We start from the raw sequence: 19500 nt of genomic DNA, 5'->3' as shown, positions 1-19500 counted from the left end.
TTTTGTGTGTGGATCAGATATAAATATATACAGTAAAACCCCGTTTTAATGTTCCCGCAATTTACGTTTTTTAAGACCTATTCTCACGATGTATTGTTTTCCCGCCATTAACAACTTGATGTGGACATTATTTCCCATGATTTACGTTTCTTTTCTCGGTGGCAATACCGATTTTCGAATCGATTTTAGTGGAAATCTGCGCATTTCTGTTCTCGGGTGGCATTGCTTTCGGCTGTAGTTTCGTTTCCGCCATCACGGTGACTTGCGCGCATGCTGCTGTATTGTAGTAATGAGCGATACCGTGATTTTTCAATCACAGTACGAATTGATATTGCAGAATTTCTGCAATGTAATTTAGCATGTGAAAGTTGCTTTGCGGTGGTGGATTATCCATGTTGAAACATGGATAATCATGGAGAAAAAAGACAGAAAATGTATTTCGGTAGAAGAAAAGATGACAATTCTGCGACGTGTAAATTGGCATGCCGGAACACGTGTGCATTTAGCATAAGATCTTGGACTCTCCGTGTCCACTTTGAACACGATAGTAAAAAACAGGTCAAGCATTGAACTCAATGCAAAGCAATCTGGCGCTAAGTCAAAAAAAAAAAAGAAAAGAAAAGAAAAAACAATCAATGATTAAAGATTTTTTTAAAATAGATAAATGTAAGTACATTGTAAATTCATTTATTTTCAGTTATTAAATTTTGTAAATAGTATGTAGACTCATATACCAGCAGTAAGTCATCTTTTAGCCTTTTTTTTTCTTTACATTTCCTGCTATTTGCACTTTTTTCCATGAGTCCCCTGAAAAATGTAAAGAAGGCGTTTTACTATATATATATAGTCATACCCCGAAGTTACGCAGTAGGTGGGACCAACAAAAAGCACGTGAGTCAAATTCGCATAACTCGGGAAAAAATAATATTTGGCATGTAATTTATATATACAAACATACAAAATATTAGTTAATTGGGACCAAAGGTTTACAAAAACACCTATATTTTTTAAGAAATATAATCATAATTGTAGTGTTTCACACATAAAAAAAAAGAAAGTTATTTCGATGTCGATGGGTTCATAAAATCTAATAGATTCGTTTGATGGCATAATGTCTTTTTCTTGTCACGACAAATTTCTTCATAGCAAGCTAATGTTTTTTTATTCCTTACCTTGTGGCTACAATTCTTTCCTCATTAGAATCTATGTTCTCCAAAATCTGCAAACCTTTCTTTTTTTTCATGAAAAATACATGATGAAGTCTGCACACAACAATCCATATGAAGTCCAGTCAAGGTCTTATACAGTGAAACCTAACATCTTTATTTCTGCACATTAAGGTCCTCTACTGCCACAATCGGATATGCTAACTTCACAATTCGTACAATGTGACCTCTGAATTTCAGGTCCTTGTTCACCACCACTTCCAGATCTCTTATCTTCTCAACCTCTTTAAAAGTTTCCCCACTAAATGTATACTTTGTATCACATTTTGGTCTGCCTTACACTTTGCAGCATTGAATTTATAGTTCTATTCACTTATCCACTCATACAATCTATTCAAGTCCTCCTTTAATCTGCTTGATTCCTCAGCATTCATTGCTGTTTTGTATCATTTATTATTATTATTATTATTATTTATTATTATTACTCAGGCCTCCATAGATCCCAAAGACTCATCGCAGGAGGTCCTTTCTAAGAAATACAAGTCAATCAAGACTCATCGAGGGAGGTCCCTCCTAGTTACACAAAGTCTATCATACCATTCCTTAAATGCATCGATTCCTCAGCATTCATTGCTGCTTTGTATCATTTATTATTATTATTATTCAGACCTCCATGGAGACAAAAGACTCATCGCGGGGGGGGTCCCTCCTAGGAAACACAAAGTCTATCATACCACCCCTTAAACACATTGACCGTTCTCTCTCACCATTCCATCAGGCAATGCATTCCATGGTCCAACCACCCTCCATACAAGACACCACTCATTACCCTCTTTCTCACGGTTTCCTTTCGAAACTTCCAGGAATGGCCCTTCTCATGACTCCTTCCTGCTGTTCAACCAAGCAAAAGAACTCCCCAGTGTCAACCCTGTAACCACCTCTCAACAGTTTAAAAAGTCTCGATCATATCACCTTTTCTTCTTCTATCCACCAAACTCTGCAGTCCACACTCCCTCAGCCGATCCTCATAACTAACATTGTACAGTCCTGAAACCATCTTTGTTATCCGCCTTTGTACCCTTTCCACAGTTAATTTATCCCCTTCAAATCCTGGGGAGCAGATCTGAGAACAATAGTCTAAGTGTGGTCTGATCAGAGTCTTATACAATGGAATGATAACCATTTCATCTCTGCAGGTCAATGTCCTTCTCATTATTGCAGCAATCCTCTGCGTTACCTTCACTACCTTTGCAATATGTCCCCTAAATTTCAGATTTCCATCAATCATCAGCCCCAGATCTCTTGTATCCCCTACTTCCTCCAGTATAACTCCTCCATAGAGTATGCAGTGTCCCATCGATGTTTCCCAAACCTCAAAACCTTCCATTTTGCTGCATTAAACCGACATCCCCATTTATTTGCCCATCTATCTAGCTTATTCAAATCCTCTCGCAGGGCTACCACATCTGCACTATTACTAATAACCCTTCGCTGCTTCACATCATCCGCAAACAACTGGATATCCCTTGCAATCCACGGACAATATCATTAATATAAAGGTTAAACAATATAGGTCCCAGTACCGAGTCCTGTGGAACGCCACTTCTAACCTTCTGCCTCTTTGATATTGCTCCACCAAACACAACTCTCTGATACCTATCAGACAGCTGATCCTGAATCCAGTTGACCAATCTGACATCCAGACCAATGTGATGCAACTTGAATATCAGTTTATCGTGTGGCACCCTTTCAAATGCCTTTGCTAAGTCTAAGAAAATGGAAGTATATGCCTTTCCCTCATCTAATGCTCTTGTAACTTTATCATAAAAGGCTAGCATATTGCTAAAACAAGAGCCCGCTTCACAAATCCATGTTGACTCTCACAGCTAACATTACCATCATATGCCCAATGCTGTATATGGTCCCTCACTACTTTCTCCAAGATCTTAGTAATTACTGATGACACACAAACTGGCCTATAATTTGATACTTCCAGTCTGTTACCACCCTTATGCAATGGCATTATCTTACCTTCCTTCCATTCCATTGGTACCTTTCCAGCAGCCAGACTTTCATTGGAAAGCAGGTAAAAGGCAGCGTTGGTTCCTTAGCACATTCTCTCAAAATTCGTGGTGAAATACTGTCCCATCCCACAGCTTTACTAACATCCAGAGTACTCAGTATGTGGAATACACTCTCCTCCTGCACTTATAAACCTCGAACCTGCCCTTTCCCTCTAGTATTCAAATTGACTCCTCCAGGATGAAATACTCCAATAAAGTGTTCATTGAACAATTCCACTATATCCTCTGTATCAGTCGCTCTATTCCCATTTATATCTCACAATATCATTCTTCCACAGTCATTTCTCCTCCTACTGGCCACATAGCTAAAAAATTCCCTTGGATTGCCTTGAATCTAAGGGCTAATCTTTTCTCATATTCCAGTTTCGCCTTCCTTACCATACTAGTCACTCTCCTAGCCTGTGTCTTATATTCTTCTGCATCTTCTCTTCACCTGTCTCCTTATATCTCTTCCATAGCCTCTTTTTCACATGCAGTTCCTGTTTAATATTGTTTGTCATCCACTTTACTCCAAATTGTGTCCTCTTCTTCACTTGTGGAATACAGCTTACCATTGCTGCTAACTAACAACTATTCCTTCACAATTTCCCAAGCACTAATGATATCCTGGCCTTCCAATTCCTACCTCCACGAAACTTCCCCAAGTTGATGTCTAAGACTATTATAATCACCTGTTTTATAATTCCACATACATTCCTTTCTCTTTGATACTCCTGCATGTCTATTCGTTTTCCAAGTGAAAACCATATGGTCACTCTCTGTCCAACTGATGGGAGAGATGTCATCTCAGTTAGTATCAATTCTTCTGATGCTATAATAAATCCAAAACTCTTTAACCTCTTGTTCCCTCTGTTACATGTTGCCTAAGATGTTTGTCCCTCAAGAATTCTAGAAATTCCATTCCCCTATTGCTACATGCCTCTTCCTCCCCCCAATTTATACTGCTGTAGTTGAAATCTCCCATAACAATCATTCTTCTTGCACTTGCCACGATCAACTGTCTCAACATATCCTGATCCCCAATCTCTGTGCTACTTGGTCTGTAGCAACTAAATATCCTTTCTTGCCCACCTCCACCTTACACTATATGCTTTCAAAATCATTAGTGTCACAGCCTTCCAAAGCCTCCACTCTTAGAGGACATAGGTCACCACTTATCATAAGCAGTACTCCAATGCTTTCCCTTTTCCTATCCTGCCGAAAAATGCTGTACCCAGCAACTTCTATTCCTGTTATTATATCCTCTTCTGTCAACCCCATTTCGGTGATCCCAATTAGCCAAATTGGGATCACCGATCCCAATTTGGCCGATTGGGATCGGTGATCCCAATCGGCCAAATCGGTGATCCCAATCTTTGGCCAGGCAGATGCTATCAGTACCACCAATTCCTCTTCCTTATTCTGAATACTCCTGGCATTAGTATAAAGCATAAAAATGCCATTGTTTCTATATCCAGCATTATCCCCTCCAGACTCCACTGGGCTCAGCATTACCTGATGTTGTTCCCCTTCTCCCAAGTACCCATTCCACAAGCAACCACCCTCTGCTACCACCCACACCGGGACACACTGACTCATTCAGAACAGCAATCTCTCAAGATGCCTACGTCCTTCCTCATTCAAATGCAAGCGGTTTCTCGCATACAATTCCTCTCTGCTCTCAAACACACTCTTAGTATCCACATATTCCAATCTCTCTTCTGACACATTCTCGTTATTATGCCATTCAATATCACCACTCTTCTGCTCAGCTCGTCACTATCATACCTAGGCAACACACACACACAAACCGTCTTTCCTCTCTGTATCTTCTTTCGTACAACATCAAGCAAGAATCTCATATCTCTCACTGCCCTATTTACACCACCACTCGAGTCATTTGTTCTCACCATCACAATCATCTCATCCACCCTTTCACCTCTCTTAACTGCCATAGCCACTCTTTCTATAATTCCTCCTGGCAAACGCTCCTCACACATCTTATCTTGAACACCACAGATCATTGTGTCCCCATACATTACACCTCTTTCCACCCTATTCCTCGATTGCTCAAATGCATCCCTCACTCTCTCTGTTCTCCCCTACTTACCTGCCTTCCTGACATCACTCTATCCCTAGTTCCTGTGCTCCCTTGCATTCCTCTCATTCTCTCTCTCTCTCTCCTGCTGCTTCCATTCTTTCCTCTTCTATCATTCCCATATCTGACACTCATTCTCTCTCTTCCACTTATCCTATTCTCACCTCTTCTATCATTCATACAACCCTCTCTCATTCCATCTCCTCTACTATTGTTCCTATTCTCTCTTCTTCTCTCATTCCCATAACTCTTTCTCACTCCTCCTCTGATTCGCCTTACATTTGTCTCTTCCATTTGCCTACTCTCATCCTTCACACTTCTCATCTCATTCCCCAGACATTCCACCTGGTCTTTCAGCTCATCTGTCTCTGTAATTCAGCCACTCTTGTTTGCCATTCATTCTCCCAATTGAGACTATCTCCTAAAACTTAGTTAAACCCATCCCATCATCATCATCATCATCATCATCATACATATCAAGGATTTAGGCCTAGCATGGCCTGTTCCAGCCTTAGAAATCATCGTTGAATCGTTTAAGAGGACGTCCTGGTTTTCTTTTTCCTAATGGCTTGTCCTTTAAGGCTTGTTTTGGTAATCTTTCTGTTTTCATTTTTTGAACGTTTCCATCCATTTAGGTTTATATATTTTAATTTTTTCTATTACTAGTTCTTGGTTTAATTCTTCTTTCATAATATCTTCGTTTCTTTTGTGATCAAATAGGGTATACTTTGCAGTTTTTCTCATAAACTTCATTTCTGCTGTTGTTAATCTTTGTTTGTCTTTTCGTTTTATTGTCCAGATTTCGCTTCCATACATTAAGACTGGTAGGGCTAATGTATTGTATACTTTTAGACTGGTTTGTTTTTGAACTAGGTTTGGTTTAAATATAGAGTTAATTACACCTGTTATTTTTAAATATTTTGCAATTTTTGCGTTTATATCTTTTTCATTTTCATATGTGATCATACATCCTAGGTAGTTAAATGAATTCACCCATCCCATATATATCATTAATATACACATTAAACACCCTGCAGCACACCACCAGTGACTTTCCTCTTCAGGATACCCCCCCCCCCCCCCAATACACAACTTGCTGATCTCTCTGATAGATAGTCACTTATCCAACTCACTAATCTAGTATCCAATGGATCTCCTCCATTTTAGTTACCAACTTGTTTTGTGCACCAATCTATCAAAATCCTCGACAAAATTTAAGTATATGCTTATGCATCTCCCTTGTCCAACATATTTGTCCATTTATCACCTTGGTATTGTAAGTTGTTGAAAGAAGTAAGTAAGTCTGTTAAAAAAAGCATTACATCTCTTTAAGAAAGCCATGCTGACAATCACAGAGAATACTGCTATTATTATCCCATTTTTGAATCTGAGCTCTCACAAACCTCTGCAAAAATCCAATGGCAAATGTACAACTGCAAGGGCTAGAAGTTGATAGTGCATGGGAGGCGGTTAAAAAGTGCTTGCATGAAGCAATGGTTGACTTTGATATATGGTATACTTAAGAATGGTATACTTAAGAGTCTGAATAATAAATCAAGTAGGGGTTAAATGGATGAATAACACCATTAAGCTTAAGCTGCAAAAAAAGAAACAGCTACGGAGGGAATTTAAGGAGAAAGGTGACCGACAGGCATATGAACGGTATAAAGCGCAGGCCAGAAGGGTAACGAGTGTAGTAAGAAAAGCAAAAAAAGGATTACGAAAGAACATTGGCTATGCAGGCTAAAGAAAATCCTAAACAGTTTTTGAGAATCCTAAATATGTTGCAAGTAAAAGAAAAAATGTATATGGCAGAATGATTTTAAAGAATGCTGATGGTAGGGAGGTAACCGAATCAGTTGATATAGTTGAATTACTGAGCAAGCACTTTGCAAGAATATATCTTCCAGGTGGTGACATTGCAGAAATGAATGAACCATTAGATTATACGGGAATTGTGGTGAATGAAGTGGAGGTGAGTAGTCTATTGCAAAACCTCAATGTCAATACATCTGTGGGATTGGATGGTATACCAGCTTGTGTCGTATGTGAAGCGGCTAAAGAATTGTCAGTACCCTTGACCATTTTGTTTAATTTGAGTCTCGGGTCTAGGTTAGTCCCGAGGGGGTGGAAAGAGGGGAAAATAGTTCCACTGCATAAAGGAGGTTCCAAGACTGCTGCTGTAAATTACCGCTCGATTAGCATATCAGGAATCGTTGTCAAGGTCTTGGAGAAATTAGTCAAGAGAAGAATACAGGATTGGATAGATGAAAATGGGATACTGTATGGGGGACAACATGGTTTTGTGAAGGGTAGATCATGCCTCAGTAACTTGCTCACGTTTTATAACACAGTGATGGCTGAACTGGATAAGGGTAATGGGTTTACAGTGATTCTACTGGACTTTGCCAAGGCCTTTGACAGGATACCACATGTTACTCTAATCAGTAAACTGGAGCAGATTGGGAAGGATATAGGGTTGATGAGATGGAAAGGAGGGTGGTTGATGGAGAGATACCAGAGAGTGGTTTATTCAGGAGTGGAGTCCAAAAGACGGCTTGTGACTAGTGGTGTGCCACAGGGTTCTGTTCTTGGACCACTACTTTTCAATTTGTTCATTAATGATATAGGAAAGGATCTGAGAGGAAGTGTTCACTTGTTTGCTGATGATGCAAAGTTGGGTAAAGCAATTGTGAGTGCTCAGGATGTCAAAATTTTGCAGGATGATTTGAATAGTTTGGAGGACTGGGTTAGGGAAAATGGATGTCAATTTAATGTTGCAAAGTGTAAGGTTATGCATTTTGGAGTGAAAAGATTAGTAGCAGTATATCACATTGGTGGAACCGTACTCCAGGAGATTGATGAGGCCAGGGATTTGGAAGTGTTGGTGGACAGGGAGTTGAAGTTTTGGGGGGCACATTGCAAAAATGACTAAATCAGCTCATCAAATCACTTGGTTGCTGAAAAATACTTTAACAAGCAGAGACAAACAAGTTATTGTTCCTCTATATCGAGCCTTGATAAGACCCAATCTAGACTACTGTGCCCAGATATGGGTGCCAGGGCTTCTTCTTGATGGGAAGGAGATGGAGAGGATCCAGAGATGAGTGACCAAGATGATAGTAGGTCTGTGGAATGAACCTTATGAGAACAGGTTGAAGGTTTGTGGGTTGCAAAAATTGGTTGATAGGCGGAATAGGGGTAATATGATTGAGACATTCAAATTACTGAAGGGTTTCTATAGGATTAATCCAGAAGATATTTTTGAGAATAGGACTGGTGGTGAGAGGACTAGGGCCCATACATGGAAGCTGGGCAAGAATATGGTTAGCAGGAGGTGTTAGAACTAGGTTTTTTACTTGTAGAGTGGTGAATGAGTGGAATAAGCTTCCAGAGTCTGTTGTGGGTGTATGACCACGAATGAGTTCAAGGTGGGGTATGATAGATACTGTGTGAATGTCGAATAGTTGTTCTTGACATGATGTTAGGGAATCCCTCGATGAGTCTGTCGACTCCTTGGAGTTGCCCGAAATAATAATAATAATAATAACTGAACCATAACTCCAGATACAGACAACTTGTGTTATACATGCGTTATCCTCATGTTTGCACATACATGGTTTCATTTCAGTACACAATGGCTGCTACTTTTTCTATCCAGAGTTGTGGAAACTTCCATGCATGAACTTTTTTATATGTCAAAATAAAATAATATTGACAAAAAATAGTTCACCATGCACACGCACCAATAATAAACGTTTCATATCTCACAGAAATAATGTACATAAGGATACTAAAAATACACTGCCGTTTGGGCAGTGTCTGAATGACGTAACATGCAATGACAAGCGGCAACATATATCGGCGCTAGATCGTAATGCTTTTGTTTCGTGTGACGATAATTGAAAAAATATAATTCTTTTCATATTTTCAACAGTGACACTCATCATAATTCAGCCTTATATCTATAATAAATAAATAATTATATGTTATTTTAACAAAATAAAATAATATTGATGAAAAATAGTTCACCACGCACATGCACCAATAATAAACGTTTCTTATCTCACAGAAATAGCATGCGTAAGGATACTAAAAATACACTGCCATTTTTGTAGTGTCTGAATGACATAACGTGCAGTGATAAGTGCAGACGAATATTGGCGTTAGATCGCAGTGCATTTGTTTCGCAATCTAAAGCGTTAATCGAACAATTCCAATTATTAACTACACAGTCCAACACAATTTTTGCTGACTTTTATATGAGACTTGTTTTTTACTAATTTGGGTGCGCTGATTTCAAATATCAAACTAATTTTTCTCTATCACGTCAGGTTTTTCTTCTATGGCATTTTCTTTTTGCTAATTTGTAAGTTTTTGATAGTTTTAAGGAGGCAGTACTATTTAGAGGATCAAAAAAATCGATTTTTTAATATTATTTTCTGAAAGTATGTTCTTTTAAAAATCTGTTCCTACCTTTTTATCAAGAAATTCAAAAAATTCCCAAAGATATAGCCTTTATTCAAAGCGGTGCGCAGATCAGAATCGGAGTGCTCACCACTCTCGCTTGTTAGTAAAAGAATAAATGCATAAGAACCTGCAATGGTACGTACTGGCGCTTTGAATGCGAGAGAGGCCAATAATTAGATACATAACTACTTAACAATATTCATTAAAAATGACAAGAATATTTATAAAAAAATAACAATTTTACTTACACATGAGTTTCAGGGAATAAATTTTTGTTTGTAGCAATTTCTGCTGTGTGTTCTGTTTTGGCAATCCCTTTGAATACTCCAACAGTAGTCGGCCATCATGTGAGAATCCCATCTTCCTTGGTACCGATCTTCCATAGTTTTTAAGTCTTGATGAAATCTTTCGTGAGCGCTCCGATTCTGATCTGCGCACCGCTTTGAATAATAGGCTATATCTTCAGGAATTTTTCGAATTTCTTGATAAAAAATTAGGAACAGATTTTTAAAAGTACATACTTTCAGAAAATAATATTAAAAGATCGATTTTTTTTGATCCTCTAAATAGTACTGCCTCCTTAAAACTATCAAAAACTTACAAATTAGCAAAAAGAAAATGCTATAGAGGAAAAACCTGACGTGATAGAGAAAAATGGGTTTGATATTTGAAATCAGCACACCCAAATTAGTAAAAAACAAGTGTCATAATCAGCAGAAAAAAATTTTTTTTTTGTTAGCCAGTGCTATTCAATTTCTAAACATAAGCTGTAACCTTTAACATGTTGTATTGCATTTATATAATGTTGTAAGCATTGTTATTATTTATAAACACACAAAATTTAAATTTTTCATTTTTTCCTTGGGGGTGCTGCAGTGTCGCAGTGCTTATGTATGGGCTGTCACTGGAATCTGAGTTAAATTCTGTGGAGGTTGAGCATGAAAAAATTCTCACAACAAAGGTCATGTCTCAAGCTTTTAAGCTAATAGATATCATGGCTCTCTTTGAAAACATAAGACTGATGTCAGGAGGAGTTGTAAAGTGAAAAGGGAGATTAAAAACATCCTTAAAAGCCAAAAGGAACTATATCTATAGTCAGAAGTTGAAAATTCTAAGTCAGGCTTCCATTGAGAGATTCTTGTAAAAGCAGCCTTCAACCTCCTATGAGTCTTAACCTCAATATGCCTTCTAAAAAGGATATGATTAAGATATGGTTACAATGTATTAATCTTGAAAATAAAGAACTGCTTTAATTTTATATGTACTGGATATTTTATTTACTACTGTTATGTCTTAATATATATGAAAATAGCTGCATTTTTCCTTTCTTTTCTTATCTTCTTATTATATAAAGCTGCATTTTTGATTAAATTAATCTTGAAAAATCGAAATTTGCTCGTTTGGAAACACAACTTCTATTATGTCATATTATAAGCCTCTCATTTTCGATTTTCAATATTTTCAATAATTTCACCAAATCTATTAGTACTCTGCTTTATAGTCACGAAGACCACCCATCCCTCTCTCTCTCTCTCTCTTTGTGAATCCTGTCCACAAATAGTGTTACAAACATCTATAGTGCATTAGGACTTTGGGTGAGCTAGAAGTCAGATAATTAAAAAACACTGCTCTAGATACCAAGTCTCTAATAAGCAGGTGTAGCCCATGATGATTTCCTCTTGCGTCTTCACTTTGAGCATAGTTACTTTACTATCTCTTCTTGTATGTCTTATATTCCAAAAAACATCATACCCTGCCATGTCCGTTCCCATCTGGGTATCATCCTCATTCAAACTGAGTTTCACTTATTCAATTTATTTTAGACAAATGAACTACTTAGTATAATAGTTTCATCCCCCTTATTTTTGATAATTCTTTTGATAATTTTGATAATAAATCTGATCTGATTTTTCCCTTTCAGTTGTTTCTGCCCATAGGTGACTTTGTAGGCATTCCCCACAAAATATTCCTGGTGAGATTTTTACAGGGTAGTTCACCATTGCTTTCCACAACCCCCCAATTTTATCTGGGCATGGGACCTGCATATGGCTTGGATATATTCATGACTGTAATCCATGTGTGTTCACGGGGCCAGTTTGCCTGTTCTGGGGGATGAAAAACCCGAGTTTCCAGGTGAAAAATCTCCTACCTTCATATGAGACCGGCTAACTCACCTTTAATCGAAAGAGACCAGATAAAGGTTCCTCACATCACGGACAGGAATCGAACCCAGGTCTTTCCGACCAAAGGGCTCAGTCTATACTGACTGAGCTACGAATGCTCTTCCATAATAAATAAACACAGTAATTCATTTCTGAGTCAATATAGTAATACCATACTGCAATATTCAAACTGAAAAGCATGGTTTTGGCTAGGCAGGGATGAAGGTAATGAATTCAAGAGGCCAAGGCTTGATTTCTGTTGTAGAGACATAAGATGAAGAAGAATTCTTTTTTTTTATTTATATTTAGTCCAACCTATACCACTCATCTGCAACTTCTCCACAACTGACCTTGGCCTTCTATTTTTATCACCACCTATTCCTTCTACATCCCCTTTATATCCCTTTTTATATCCCTTTGCATCCCAAGTTGTCCCGTGTATCCCAGTTCACACTAACTCCCCCCATTTCCCTGTCCATCTTGCATTACATTTTCATCCATCACATTATTCTCTTCATTCACAAGAATTTCTTCAGTCTTACCTATCCCACTTTTTTTTTTTTTTTGCATTAGTTGCTTTTATTCTCTCTGACCTCTTATTCAGTTTTGTTATTATTCTCACTTCTCACTTGCAGCAATAGTCTCCATTTGAGTCACACTAAATCCATTCAAGTGCAATTTCATACAGTTCCACTCATCAGATTCAACCCATGTATTCACTTGGCTCAATAATCTGTTGATATCCATCCTCTCATTCTCCTTCTGTCCAACAGAATAATTTGTGCCTACAGTGCCACTAATTCTCTTTCATATTTACACCTCATATCCAAAGTCAATCATACTGCTTATCCTCCCTCCAGGAAAACAAATTTTGTACAGCCACTCATTTACTGTGCCTTTATTAATGGCACAGTAATTATCGAAAATAATTATCGAAAAATAACTTTTATGCATTTGTGGGATGTTATTTAAATAATTTAAAAAAAGTTTTGTTGTGCACACAAAATAAGTAATAATATAAATGAGGATCATGTTTCGTTAAGATAATAATGCTTTTCACTCCAAGAGGGTTTTATTGTTAACACATTTGGTAAATATTCTGTTTCCAGATAGTCTGGCATACAATTAAGGATAATGCACCTGGCTTATATCAGTTAATCCGGAATATTACCTTTGAGGAGGAGCATTTCAAAGAGTCGTTAGAAAACTTTTATGTTCAAACCAAAACTAAAGGCTATACAGCAGAAAGAGCAGCATGCGATTGGTTAGAGATAAATCGTGGCAAATCCCATGACTGGTTACCTGCAGATTCATCCAAAAAAGATGAACTTGTTATTGGTGGAATCTTTCCTGTAAATGGATCTTACTGGCAACAGCCTTCAGTAATAATTGGTAAATATATTTCCTGAAACCTGATATTTTTAATATATCTCATATTGTTATTATTATTACTATTAATATCACAAAACATTTTTTTTTCATATATCAGTTCCACACATAGGAAAAGTTGCAGAATCCTATAGCACATTAGTTCTTGGTGTGATTGGAGCTAACAGAGAAGAATTTAACTGATATTCTTTTTGATTAGCTGGAGGTTCCAGTCCTTGAAAGCATTCACGAGGAAAGCTGTTCCAGAGAATAGAGATAAATCAAATGAAAGAAGAGAAAGATTAGCAAGGATTAATGAATCAACAGTTGAATTGTAAATGGATTTGGATAGCTGCTTCTTGTGTTATTATAGTTAAATTTAATAGAATGGTGCTGATAGAAATATCAATGAAAAAAACATAAGGTAGAAATAGATAGTGGTTTGTCCAACCACTATCTCACTATCACTTTTGAGATAGTGGTTGAATTGTGTGTGTGTGTGTGTGTGTGTGTGTGTGTGTGTGTGTGTGTGTGTGTGTGTGTGTGTGTGTGTGTGTGTGTGTGTGTGTGTGTGTGTGTGTGTGTGTGTGTGTGTGTGTGTGTGTGTGTGTGTGTGTGTGTGTGAATATTTAGTGACTTTTCTGTTGCATCAGTTCAAATATGAGAGCAGTATTTTCAATTTGTCTTATTTCAAGAAAGTGCATATGAAAAGAAAATGTAGATATAGTCACATATATATTAGATTTCAAAACTCTAACACTATTGAGTTATTAATGCAGTTACAAATCACAATTTTACAAATTTTAGGAATGAATAAATCATTACAGCAATTAAAATTTGGGTGACTTTCTTATTAAGCTTAATAAGTTGAGATTAGTGATGAAGTTGATGCTAGCCATGGGATCCTCTGTAACAATATTAAGTTGCTGCACATAGAAGTATCTTCAAGATATACATTTGTTAAAATGAATGCATGTCAAATCTTATTGTAAAGATGGTTTATCCATTCTCAAAATTTTGGAAGAAACTTCATCATTCTAAGGAACAGTCCGCTATGGAGAGCTCCTTCATCCAGATCATCCTATTTCTGCCTTTCCTCTTTAGTATTATATAAAATCTTCCCATTGATCTAAACATCTCCTCGAAGAATGTATATTTCAGCTATGCTTTCTTCTTTTCTGTGGTATCTTCCTTTCTAATATGTTTATAATCCATTCATTATGTCTCCATATGTGAATAACGAATTTCATCTTTCTTTCTGTGATTGTCTTCTTTAATACTCAACTCTGTTTTATTTCACACAAAACTTCTTTGTTAGTTTTTCTTTCTCTTTCTCTACCTCTGATGAGGACAAGACTGCCCATGCAGTCTTGTCCTGGACAGTTGTTCCACATTTAGAAATTTCAGTCAAGAAATGGTTCATGCAGAATTACAAGGCTGGTAATTATGACAAACTTAGGAAGCAACTTGGAGCAGTGCGATGGCATAAGAAACTACATGGAATGAATGTCATTAGCGCATGGGAAGTAGTCAAGGATTGTTGGAGTGAGACAGTATCAGAGTGCATACTCAGGGTCAGGAGGACAAACCAAATTGGGATTAAGTGAATGACTAGCAATATAAAGCAGGAGCTGCAAAAAAAAAGAAAGCAGTGTGGAAAGAATATAAACAACAAAGCGGTCACAAGCAAGAAGAGTAACTAGTATAGTAAGGAAGGCTAAATCACATTTGGAGAGAAAATTAGTTAAGCAGACCAAAGTAAATCCAAAAGAGTTTTTTGCTATGTAGCAAATAAGACAAAGAATAACTGAAAAGCTAACTTTACTCAATGCTGATGGTAGGAAAGTGATAGAAGCAGAAGAAATAGTTCAGTTATTAGTTAGTAGATGCACTGTCTAAATGTATTTCAAAGGTCAGAAAGTTAAATAAGGTAGGTGTGAACTGGATGAATTAAGAGATTAAGCATGAAATACAGAGGGGAAAAAAAGGCATTATGGAGGCAACATAAGATAAATGGTAATAATCAGTTCCATGAGGAATACAAAGAGCAGGCAAAAAAGTTTAGGGAGTGTTTTAAATATGTCGCTACCAAAAATATGATTATGGTAGGATAGCACTGATTAGAAAAAACGGTATAAGAACCACTGCTGCAGATATTTAATGAACAATTCATAACGATCTTTCATCCTTCTGAACATGACATCATGAAGAGCTTGAGGACAGTGGATAACGAGGAGGAGTGATTGATTGTAAGTGACATAAGGTATGTGGGGAATTGAACAAACTTGATGCTAATAAGGCTGTGGGACTTGATGATATATCACCATGTATTTTGAAGAAATGTACCAGCTTACTTTGGGTCAAGTTCCAAAGGAGTGGAAGGAAGGCAATATTGTACCACTTCATAAAGGAGGTCACACAATTCAAGCATCAAATTATAAGCCAATCATCAAATTATAAGTCCAGTGTTGTGTTTAAAGAGTTGGAAAGGCTGGTGAGAATCAGGATCTAGATTTGGATTATCAGCAATAGTATTATCTTTGATGGATGGCACAGCCTTGCTAAAGGGAGGTCATGTTTTAGTAATCTACTTACTTATTACAATAAGCTGACAGCAGCATTGGACGTGAGATATTATACAGAGTAGTATACTTGGACTTTGCAAAAGTTTTGATAAATTACAGCATGATAAGTTGATAGTCAGACTAGAGTGGATGGGGTTGGATATTAGACTAGTGCATTGGAACGGAGATTGGCTCTCTGATGGGCATCAACAAGTTGTATATGGGGGAACAATATCCCAGAAGAGGTCTCTGATGGTCGTGTGCTTCAGGGGTTTGTTTTAGGGCCATTGTTGTTTGACCTGTATGTTAATGATATTGCAGAAGATTTGAATGGGAATATACAGTTGTTTACAGATGATGAAAAGTTGGGACAAACTATGAGGAGTATCAGATGTTGTGGCCTTACAAGAAGACTGGGTGAATGAGCGTGGGAGTGGGGATGGCAGTTCAGCGTTGAAAAATGTACGATTTTAAAATTTGGAAAACAATGATGGGATGTAGAATTTACTCTTAATGAGATTATATAGTTCGAGGTGGAGGAAATAACAGATCTTGGGGTAATGATGGATAAGGATCTAAAATTTAGTGGACATATTTGCTCTCCTGGTTGGCCGAGTGGTTAGCGTATCCACTCTACAGCCAAAAATCTGTGGTTTCGAATCTCGCCATGGGGATGGATGTTTGGGATAGTCTGTAAAAATACTAGTGGTGATGGTGGTGGTGAGTAGTAGATGCTGTTGGTGTAATTGTGGTTCGTTGTAGTTGGTGGATTGAGTGGTGGAGACAGAGAGTTGTAGAGCAAGTGCCTGCCCTCAATCAGTCTATGGACTCTCTCTGAAGGTGTCATGTAATAATAATAATAATAATAATAATATAATATTTCCAAAATTGTGAGGACAACACCATGAATTCTGCCAATGATCTGGAGGACACTGTAATGAGATTCTGATTCCGTTGTATAAGGCTCTGATTAGGCCACATATAGACTACTGTGCACAGCTTTGGTCACCTGGTTTTCAAAAGGATGTAGAGATGTTGGAGAGGGTTCAGAGGCAATTAACCAAAATAAGAGTGGGGTACTGAAAAGTTCTGATAAACACCTAGAACAAAAATTATATTAAAGCAACTGATATAACACATGAAAGAAAAAGAACAAACTACTACAATCCACATGTTGTATGTGGATCCACAATCCACATAAAACCCTTTAATCCACATGTTTGATGAAACATGTGGATTAAAGGGTTTTAAGATGTTTTTTCTTGTGGTTACAGCAGTTGCTTTAATATAATTTTTGTTCTAGATTTATCAGAACTTTTCACCCTCCCCCCATCATAGTTTCTTATCTCTTGAATATAAAGAAAGGTTGAGACAATACAATTTACAGTCTAGTGGATAGGAGGAAGAGGGGGTGATATGATAGAGTAGTTGGTAAGGAGTTGTTATAGGATTAACATTAAAGAGGTTTTTCATAAAATGGTGGGAATTTGGAGGAGAACAAGTAGTCATCCCTAGAAGCTGTTTAAGGAGGGGTGTGAGCAGGAGAGTGAAAAGCTAGTTTTTTGCATGTTGAATTGTGAATGATTGGAATGCAATTCCTGAGCATGTGGTGTCTGCAGAGAATTTGAATGTATTTAAGGCATAGTATGATGAGCTGTGAGTATGACAAAACAGATCTCCTAGATGAGTGTAACTCCGTGGGGTCTTAGGATAATAATAACTGCTTTGGTCACATGCTACTTAAGAGCCCTGAGAAATTCAACATATTCACTCTTTTTGTTCAGATACACCATTTCCTCCTTCCATTCTACATCCCTGATAAGTTATAATAAATAAGTAAATTGCTAAAACCTTTTAGCAAACTCATGCTATCCATCAAAGATAAGAGCTGTTCACAACTCAATTATGAATCCTGGTCCTCATTAATCTCTTTAATCCTTTAACTGCAACTCCTGACACAGATTGGATCATAATTCTAAGGCTTAGTCTTATGACTAAGGCTTAGTCATAAGACTAAGGCTTAGTTTTATCACCTCCTATACGAAGAGGAAAAATTCTGTCCTCTTTACACCTCTTTTGGAAGTTGACCAATGTAAAACACATATTAAACAAGTATGTCAAAGCTATTAACTCCCTAAAACATCTTCCCTCAAATTATGCAGTAATATATTATCAATCCTTATCTATATCAAGTTTACTGTATTCTTCATATCTCCTTCTCACTCACCATCAATGCCTAACCCCCCCCCCCCCAATACACAAAAGTTCTGCACATGGTTATCATTTTATTGTTTTCACTAACCAATATCATACTTCCATAATCATTCTTTCTTCTTTTTCTGGCTACATATTAAAAACAGTCCCTGGAATTTTTTTTCATACTGTCAAACTGCTGCTGTACTGCAGTTTTGCTACTCCCAACTGAATGGGTCACCTTTCTCACCGTCTTCTTGTACTCCTTATGCAACTAATTATTGCCACTCATCTTGTGCTGCCTCCATAATGCCTTTTACTTCTTCTTCCAGATTGCATGCATTACTACTTCATTCATCCATTTCATACCTACCTTATTTGATCTCCTTACCTTCAGAATATATTCAGACATTGCCTCTGCCAGATAGTTCCCAAGTAGGTCTCAGGCAGCAATGATCTGCTTACCATCCAGTTCCTTATTACATGATACAGATGCAAGTCGTCTCCTGCTTGTTATAATCACCGTTCCACATATAATTAGAAATGTGGTGCTGCAGGCCAGCTGCTAGTTAGTGCATGGGCCCAAACATGTCAGCAATGAGTCAGCAGGCTTCCTGGCCAACTAATGCATAATCCCACTGTCGCATATTCTGCTATGACAGCGATACTCTGAACAAAAAAGGAATCTCCCTCAAACTAATTCCAGAAAAAAATACACAATGCAACCAATCACCACATACAAGCTATGCCATAATCTCATAATTAAGAATGTATTTTCACATCCACTTTACTAACATCAATGCCATCAATATGAACATAAATGATATTCACCATCACTTTGTAATGTAATCCAGACCAGACCTCTTACTCTTGACAGAAATCCAAACAGCATCTGCATCCACTACTCTCCACCTTCTTTGTCCAAATTACAGACTTCACTATTCCTTTTGCCAGAAGAGTGGCCTCTATTTGTTTGTGAGATCAGACATTGCATTCTAGAGAGTGGCTAATTTAGAATCCCTTGCTTTTTGACCTCCTTTGGCTCAAAGGTTTCTTTGCCTCATTGAATAATATTCATCTACTTCATTTACTGGTCTCCAAACTCTGATTCCATGATACAGATGCACGTCGTCTCCTGCTTGTCATAATCACCGTTCCACATATCATTAGAAATGTGGTGCTGCAGGCCAGCTGCTAGTTAGTGCATGGGCCCAAACATGTCAGCAATGAGTCAGCAGGCTTCCTGGCCAACTAATGCATAATCCCACTGTTGCATATTCCGCTATGACAGCGATACTCTGAACAAAAAAGGAATCTCCCTCAAACTAATTCCAGAAAAAAATACACAATGCAACCAATCACCACATACAAACTATGCCATAATCTCATAATTAAGAATGTATTTTCACATCCACT

The 19500-nt window shown here is 37.5% G+C and overlaps 1 protein-coding gene across 1 annotated transcript in view; it reads left to right on the top strand.

Annotated features, from left to right (window-relative positions):
- Window positions 1-19500, top strand: part of LOC150097054 (uncharacterized) — a 353024-nt gene that overhangs the window by 144575 nt on the left and 188949 nt on the right. The window contains exon 6 of the mRNA XM_090408116.1: window positions 13069-13351. Within this exon, the coding sequence (XP_090264242.1) occupies window positions 13069-13351 (283 nt within the window). The remainder of the gene's footprint in view (window positions 1-13068; window positions 13352-19500) is intronic.

Source organism: Typopeltis vanoorti, chromosome 18 (genome assembly GCF_054136105.1).
Source record: "Typopeltis vanoorti isolate ZY-2024b chromosome 18, IOZ_Tvanoo_1.0, whole genome shotgun sequence".
Classification (NCBI taxonomy): Eukaryota; Metazoa; Arthropoda; class Arachnida; order Uropygi; family Thelyphonidae; genus Typopeltis; species Typopeltis vanoorti.
The sequence above is the reverse complement of the archived record's forward strand: the minus strand, read 5'-3'. Positions and strand labels throughout refer to the sequence as shown.